At 50.5% G+C, this 8,637-nt stretch overlaps 1 protein-coding gene across 1 annotated transcript; it reads right to left on the bottom strand.

Moving 5' to 3' along the window:
• Positions 1 to 1,679: 1,679 nt before the first annotated feature.
• On the bottom strand, positions 1,680 to 8,577 carry NDUFB9 (NADH:ubiquinone oxidoreductase subunit B9). Its single transcript, XM_029061971.2, has 4 exons — positions 8,437 to 8,577; positions 4,364 to 4,556; positions 3,884 to 3,997; positions 1,680 to 1,887 (listed from the first exon to the last, which is right to left on the bottom strand). The coding sequence occupies exons 1-4, from the start codon at positions 8,535 to 8,537 to the stop codon at positions 1,756 to 1,758; spliced, it is 540 nt and encodes a 179-aa protein (XP_028917804.1). The 5' UTR covers positions 8,538 to 8,577; the 3' UTR covers positions 1,680 to 1,755.
• Between the last annotated feature and the right edge of the window lie 60 nt (positions 8,578 to 8,637).

Below are 8,637 nucleotides of genomic sequence, written 5' to 3'. Positions count from 1 at the left end.
TTTGGAAACGTTATCGACGGAAAGGATTTAGACGAGTTGTGTTTCCGCAGTAGAATCCGGCGCGCTGCGCGCCTCCTGAAGCCGACAAAAATATGCAGACGGTGGGACGCCCGGGAGGAGGGCGTCGGGGAATGGCCGGAAGGGGTTGAGGGGCCGCGGCGATCCCGGCCCCCCGAGAGTCAGGTGTCCGTGACTTGACTCGGGTCATCGAATCTTAAAAACAAAACGAAACCAACCAACCCCGGGCCGGTCTCCACCAAAACCTCTGCAGATTTCTGTCGGCTCGAGTCTCTGACTACATAACCTTATGCTTTACTACATTATCGCCTTGGGTGTGAGACTTCGTGTATCTGTACAGTCACTGTTCTATAGGACATTTACACTGCTGTGATCGCTTCCGCCATTTTATGTTATGGCTTTAACGCAAAGGCATGATTCTTAGAAACTATTTAAACCTTCCTTTCTTTGAAAAACAAGCTCCTTTCAGAATATAATCAACAGTAGTGCCTGTGGTTTAGCCCACCTATCTCGATGACAAAAAGTAGCTGGCGCACCGTGCATCTGACGCTTGAGATGGCTTTTGCTCCAGCGAAAGCCGTCGCAAGATGACTGCAGTAGTTAGAGTGGTATTTTAAACCTTTGAAATAAATGGCTGTAAACTGTACGGGAGTACAGCTTTTCACTTGTTTAGTTCTTTAAACGTTAGTATGATCTCAGTAAATTTAATATAAAACGTTGCCAAACTCAATGTAGAAAGAATGTGACAAAACACTCTGGATAGTTCTATTGTTTGTGTTTTTGCATATTGTAAAAGCAGTGTCACGGCTAAAAAGAATTAAAAAAAAATAATGTTTCTAATCGTAAATTATTGTGGTTTAGTTGCTAGTTTGTACTGAGAGTTGACCTCTCCCTGTGCGGGTTTTTTTGTTCTCAACTGGTATAATCGCTGTAATCGTGTCTCCCTTCTACATTGTAACGATTGCTTCAGCCTACACTCTAAATAAAGAATAGCTGGATAAGTCCTGTCTCTCCATCCTTCCCGAAATCCTCGTGTGTGTTGAGCGCAAAGGGGTGCCGTGGGTGGTCCGGCAAGGTCGGGAGCTTGAGTTTCACCAATAATCCACGCTTGGTCCAGCCCTTTCGGAGCAGACCCACACCAGGCTCTGCCGTAGTGGGGTTTCTCCTCCTCATCCTTGGCTACGACGCGAGCCTGTTTGGCTACGCCCCGTCGTCTCGGAAGAGGCGAGGCTGCGCCGTCAGAGCACGGGCCTGGGGCGTCGGAAGGCCCTGGGTTCTAATCCCCGCCACTTCTCTGCTGAGAGACCTCAGGCTTCTCTGTGCCTCAGTTACCTCCTCTGTAAAATGAGGATTGTTTGAGCCCCGGGTGGGATAAGGTCTGCGCCCAACGTGATCGGCTTGTATCTACCCTAACGTTTAGCACCCGGTGCGTAGTAAGCGCTAAACGGATACCATTAAAAAAAGGGGGTGCGGGGTGACGGCTGTAGCCCGCTAGATTATCCGCTCTCGAATCAGAGACCTGGCTTGATGTTGAATGTGGCGAGCTTCCCGCCGCCAACCCCCGTCAGAGGCGCGTGGGGGAAGGAGGGTGGAATCGATTCAGCGGAGCGGCCGTTAAGATTCCTGTTAGGTAAAGCTAAGGGCACCGAACGACACGACGACAGTTAACGTTGATTTTATTATGGCAAGCGACTGTGGTCTTGCGTGGTTAGGGTGCCCCGCCGGGGGGATGGGGGGCTACACGGGGCGCTCGCGAGGCCTGGTCACAATGTGCCACCACAGCGGAGGCAGATCCCCCTCTTTGCGAGCCGGGGGCAGGGCTTCGGTCTTGGGACCGTCGGGCGGAGTTTCCTCCTCGAGCTGCTTCACCTAGAACGAGAGGAAGAGGAACGGTTGGGAACGGTCGCTCGGGAGCTGACCGTCTGCTCCCTGGGCAACCGGAACTTCAGTTGCTTTTGTTCGTTATCAACCGGGGGTGGAGGGACCAGGAAGAGACATAAAGAGGAGGGTGGAAAAGCCAGAATTATCCCCGCCGTCGGAGACACACTGCTGACATGAGGGTGGCTCGGATTTGAGGGCCCCCGATGGCTCGCTGCCTCCAGGTGGCCCCAGGACCACCAGGGTGCGGCCGCTGCGGGCCCAAGTTCTGCCAGGGAAACCTGGCTAAAACGGTTCAGTCCATGTCTCCCCACACCTCCGCTCTGTGGTAAACCGACTCCTCTCCTTCCGCTTTAAAGCACCCAGTCAGTTCACCCCCTTCTTCCTATCTCACCTCACCCATTGCCTACTACAACCCAATCCAACCCACACGCTTCGCTCCTCTGTCTCGACCTCGTCTGTCTCACCACCAGACCCCTTGCCCAAGTCCTCCCTTTAGCCTGGAACTCTCTCCCCCTTCACATCCAACAGACGATCACCCTCCCCAACTCCAAAGCCCTCCTAAAAAGCCCATCTAGGACCTCATTTCCCTTCCCTTGGAGATGCAGCGTGGCTCAGTGGAAAGAGCACGGGCTTTGGAGTCAGGGCTCATGAGTTCGAATCCCAGCTCTGCCACTTGTCGGCTGTGTGACTGTGGGCAAGTCACTTCACTTCTCTGTGCCTCAGTTCCCTCATCTGTAAAATGGGGATTAAGACTGTGAGCCCCACGTGGGACAACCTGATTCCCCTATGTCTACCCCAGCGCTTAGAACAGTGCTCGGCACATAGTAAGCGCTTAACAAATACCAACATTATTATTATTATTATTATTATTATTAAGCACTTGACATTTGGCCCACAGCTCTCCTTTACATATCCATCTAGTCTCCCACTTGCCCAAACTGTAATTTATTTAAATGTCCCGTCTCCATCTCTGGACGGTAAGCTCTTTTTCGGCAGGGATCATGTCTACCAATTCTATTGGATTGTACTCTTCCAAGCCCTTAGAACAGTGCTCTGCACACAGTAAGCACTCAAATACCCTTCTGTGGTCACTTGGCACTCGCCAGTGTAGACATGATAAGCTTAGTTTCCTTCCCCGTTTTCCCCACAAAACATTTTGTTGGGGCAGCCCTAAACCTCCTCCGGGCACACCATCAGAAAGCTGAAAAATGACATCCTCCTAGGTTCCCAGATAGTGGGAAGACCTGAAACTGCCAGTTTTGTTTTGTTTTTTTAAACACAAAATTTGCTTTACACCTTAGACACAGTTGTACTTCATTTTCACCCTCGGTGCAGTTCACCTCTGAGTACTTTATTCTGTTTTGGCACAGCTCAATGGTCGGTTTATTAAGGAGCTACATTTGGGGGCAGCAGACAATTTTTAAGATGCTTTTGCAAGTCCCCTTTCCCAAAGCGGGGGGAACGGCTCAGCTATCCAGGGTTTTGCTGAGTGACCGCCCTCCCGGACCACCGACTCACACAGCCACGGTCAATAGGACTTGAGCTTGAACGGTCTGTCGGTTTCTTCCAAGCCTGAATCTGAAGCTAAGTAACTGCAGATCGGTTTCCATCAGATGCTAATGGTGCGACTAAGTACCCTTCTTTTTCCCCTCTCAGCGAGCCTTTCTCTGCCTTTGCTTTTCAAATAATGTCAATTTGACTTTGGCAGTCTGATGAGAAGAGCTTTGGAAGACAGGGCAGGGCAGTTGTAAAAACAGAAGATAAGATGGTTTGCAGGAAATCCACGACTAAGAGGTTTTCCGGCTGACTGGAGAAGCTGGTGTCACAAGTCAACAGACATTTTATAAAACTGAACTTACCGACCAAGCGTCTTGAGTATAAAACAGCAGCAGACCTAAGTAAACCCCGAGGACGGTATTTTTGTACGTGGAGAAGTCTGCGATAAGGGTGCTGTGTTGGTCACTGAAAGGCTTGTGGGACTCACCTCTTTTTCCCAACTCTCCATACGCAGTTTCTTCCACTGTTCCCTCTTGGAGAAGTAATCAGGGTACATGGCCTTCTCCGAGGGATGCCAGTACTCTAGGCACCATTCAGGAATCTGCCGGGAAGAGAGAGTCTGTCACACCGCCCAGGACACCCTGGGTTGCATACAAGCTAAGCAGGTTGGATGCGGTTCATGGTCCCACATGGGGCTCCAAATCTTAATCCCCATTTTACAGGGGAGGGAACTGAGGCACAGAAAAGTGACTTGCCCAAGGTCACACAGCAGACAAGTGGCGGAGGCAGGATCGGAACACTGTTCTTTCCGACACCCAGGTCCGTGCTCTAGCCACGAGGCTCCGCTCTCGTCCTGGGACCTTGCTGCTCACCCCAGGCCTAAATCAGACCTGAGGCCAGACACTATCCGATCAGCTCCCAGAAGACGTGCTTCCTCTTTAGGACGCAGCTGAACAGGAGTTCCTACCTTGTAACACTCATATCTCTCGTAGGAGGTGCCTCCGGGAGAATCCGGGAAGATGTAGGGCTGAGGGTGTTGTCTCTGCCAAAACTCTTCCTCGGCAGCCTTGAGTATCTTCGTTGCCTTTATCATATCCTTCTCATTCTTGTGTTCTTCAAATCGGGCTCTCATCAAGCACGCAAAGTAACGGTACTTGTCCCTAGAGAGCAGATGGGCGTGGGGATTTTTATTATTAATAATAACAATGGCATGTATTAAGCACTTGCAATGTGCTAAGTGCTGGGGTAGATGCAAGGTTATCAGTTTGGACAGAGTCCCTGTCCCAAACAGGGCTTAGGATCTATTTTCCCCAAGTTTACAGATGAGGAAACAGGCACAGAGACGGTAAGCGACTTCCTTCAAAAAAGGGTTACCTTTGGCTAGTGACCCAGCTGGGACTACAACCACTCTCTTCTTGACTCCTATCTAGTAATTCTAGAAGTTAATGAGGTCAGGATTTATAAATCATCTAAAGGTTTTCTTATGATCACAGACTAAGCTTCCTTGGGGAAGGGAATAGATCTACTAACTCTGTTCTGTAGTATAACAATACTCTCCCAAGTTCTTAGTAGAGTGTTCTGCATACCATAAGCACTCGATTAAATTCCAGTGATTGATTAGACAATGAAAATTTTAGTTTTTTAAATGTTTCCTTGGGGGGGGGGGGCCCTTGTTTAATCCTAATTTTGAGGCCCAAGCCCTAACTACAATGACACGGCCTCTTCGTGTAGTCTTGGGGTGACCTTGGTGAAGTTACTTGAATCCTTCTCGTCTGTCACTCTTCCCTATGACCTTTCATGACGATTGCCCCGAAGGCCGTAAATTTTGTAAGCGGTTCAGCAACTGAGAAAACCGTGATCACCCTCATCGAGGGGTAAGAATGTCGATAAACCAGTGTCTCTAAGGCCAACTTGGCATTTGCGCCATCGATCCAGGGTCAGTGGCCTCATAAATATTTCACTTCTCCCGCTATTTCAATTTGGATTCCGGGCACTTTGACAGATTATATTTACCATTCCCTGCCGGTCACCGTGGGACCCGTGGTAGGCAGACACCTTCCAGCAGGTGATAAACAGTGGTGTTTTTTTGTTTTAATGCTTACTATGGGCCAGGCACTGTGCTAGAACGAGTTAATTGAGATGGACGAGTCCCCTTGGGGCTCACAGCTTGCACCCCCATTTTACAGATGAGGTGACTGAGGCCCAGAGAAGCAAAGTGACTTGCCCAAGGTCACCCAGCAGGCAAGCCCCAAGAAGCGAAATGACTTGGTGAGGATTAGAACCCGTGACCTTCTGACTCCCAGGCCCGGGCTCTCTCCACTCTGCCTTACGTCCAGCTGGCGGCCTGGGCCCCTCTGCCAGGCCAAGACCGATCATTCACTCATTCAATTGTATTTACCGAGCGCTTTTTGTGTGCAGGGCACTGTATTAAGCGCTCGGTCGAGTACAATTCAGCAACAAATCCCTGCCCACGACGGGGTCACAGTCTAGAAGGGGGGGAGAAAGATATCAAAACAAGGAAACGGGCATCAGTAGCATCATTATAAATAAACAGAATTATAGATCTATATACATCATTAATAAAAATGAATAGAATTATAATTACAAATATGCACATATGAGAAGCAGCGTGGCTCAGTGGAAAGAGCCCGGGCTTGGGAGTCAGAGTTCATGGGTTCGAATCCCGGCTCTGCCACTCATCAGCTGTGTGACTGTGAGCAAGTCACTTAACTTCTCTGTGCCTCAGTTCCCTCATCTGTAAAATGGGGATGAAGACTGTGAGCCTCACGTGGGACAACCTCATTACCCTGTATCTACCCCAGCGTTTAGAACAGTGCTCTGCACATGGTAAGCGCTTAACAAATACCAACATTATTATTACATATATACACAAGTGCTGTGGGGCGGAGGGGGGTAGAGCAAAGGGAGCGAGTCAGGGCGATGGGGAGCGGGAGCAGAGGAACAGGGGGACAATCTGGGAAGGCCTCCTGGAGGAGGTGAGCTTTCAGTAGAGATCCTCATCATCACCCCCTTCATCATCATCCTGCTACTGATCCAAGCTCTGCCGCTTGCCGGCTGTGTGACTTTGGGCCAGTCACTTCACTTCTCTGGGCCTCAGTTCCCTCATCTGGAAAATGGGGATGAAGACTGTGAGCCTCATGTGGGACAACCTGATGACCCTATATCTCCCCCAGTGCTTAACAAATACCAACATTATCATTATTATTATTATTATTATTATTATTATTCTGTGTGCCTCAGTTCCCTCATCTGTCAAATGGGGATGAAGACTGTGAGCCTCACGTGGAACAACCTTTCATTCAATAGTATTTATTGAGCGCTTACTATGTGCAGAGCACTGTACTAAGCGCTTGGGATGAACAAGTCGGCAACAGATAGAGACAGTCCCTGCCGTTTGACGGGCTTACAGTCTAATCGAACCTGATGAGCCTGTATCTCCCCCAGCGCTTAGAACAGTGCTCTGCACATAGTAAGTGCTTAACAAATACCAACATCATTATTACATTAAAATGAGGATGAAGACTGCTGTGATGAACAGTGCTCTGCACAGAGTAAGTGCTTAACAAATACCAACATTATTATATTATTATTCTGTGTGCCTCAGTTCCCTCATCTGTAAAGTGGGAATGAAAACTGTGAGCCCCACATGGGACGACCTGATGACCCCGTACCTCCCCGAGTGCTTAGAAAAGTGCTTTGCACATAGTAAGTGCTTAACAAATACCATCATTATTATTATTATTATTCTGTGTGCCTCATCTGTCAAATGGGGATGAAGACTGGGAGCCTCACGTGGGACAACCTGATGACCCTGGATCTCCCCCAGCGCTTAGAACAGTGGCCTGCACAGAGTAAGCGCTTAACAAATACCAACATCATTATTACATTAAAATGGGGATGAAGTTCCCTCATCTGTCAAATGGGGATGAAGACTGTGAGCCTCACGTGGGACAACCTGATGACCCTGTATCCACCCCAGTGCTTAGAACAGTGCTCTGCACATAGTTAAGCGCTTAACAAATATCAACATGATGATTACATTAGAATGAGGATGAAGACTGCGTGACGAACAGTGCTCTGCACAGAGTAAGTGCTTAACAAATACCAAGATTATTATTATTCTGTGTGCCTCAGTTCCCTCATCTGTCAAATGGGGATGAAGACTGGGAGCCTCACGTGGGACAACCTGATGACCCCGTATCTCCCCCAGCACTTAGAACAGTGCTCTGCACAGAGTAAGCGCTTCACAAATACCAACATGAGGATTACAATAAAATGGGGATGAAGACTGCTGCGATGAACAGTGCTCTGCACAGAGTAAGCGCTCAACAAATACCAACAGGATGATGCCGCGGGGCTTAGTGGAAAAAGCCTGGGCTTGGGAGTCAGAGGTCATGAGTTCGACTCCTGGCTCTGCCACTTGTCTGCTGTGCGACTGTGGGCAAGTCACTTCACTTCTCTGGGCCTCAGTTCCCTCACCTGTCAAATGGGGATGAAGACTGGGAGCCTCACGTGGGACAACTGGATTCCCCTGAATCTCCCCCAGCGCTTAGAACAGGGCTCTGCCCAGAGTAAGCGCTTAACAAACACCAACATCATTATTATTATTCTGTGTGCCTCAGTTCCCTCCTCTGTCAAATGGGGATGAAGACTGGGAGCCTCACGTGGGACGACCTGATGACCCTGGATCTCCCCCAGCGCTTAGAACAGGGCTCGGCGCATAGTAAGCGCTTCACAAATACCAACATGATGATTATCGTTGTGAGCGAGGCCCGGGGCAGTGACTAGTCCAAGGTGACAGAGCAGGCGGGGGCGGGATTAGAAGCCGGGGCCTCGGCCTCCTAAACCCGGGGTTCTTCCACAGAAGGACGGTGTTGGGCGATGGCGCGCCAGGCTGCCGGGACGCCCCGGGGCTGACGACGACAAGGTCAGTCAGGGGGGTCGGTCGGTGGGTGGGTGGGTGAGCTCGGCCCCCTCGCTCCGCTCCGGTCCGGGTGGGTCGGGGTTTTCCCTCCTCACCTGTAGATGCACCAGGACTCGAGGTGGCGCAGCGCCCGCTTGTAGAGGCGCAGCACCTTCTGGCGGTGCGTGAGGTAGGCCCCGGCCGCCGCCTGCGCCATCTTGGACGGCCTCCCCTTCCCCTGCCCCTGCCCCCCTCGGCGGGGGCCGCCAGTGCGCCTGCGCGGCGCGGGGGCCACCAGTGCGCCTGCGCGGCGCGGG

Source organism: Ornithorhynchus anatinus, chromosome 4 (assembly GCF_004115215.2).
Source record: "Ornithorhynchus anatinus isolate Pmale09 chromosome 4, mOrnAna1.pri.v4, whole genome shotgun sequence".
Lineage (NCBI taxonomy): Eukaryota > Metazoa > Chordata > Mammalia > Monotremata > Ornithorhynchidae > Ornithorhynchus > Ornithorhynchus anatinus.
Note: the sequence above shows the minus strand (reverse complement) of the source record. Positions and strands in the feature narration are given on the sequence as shown.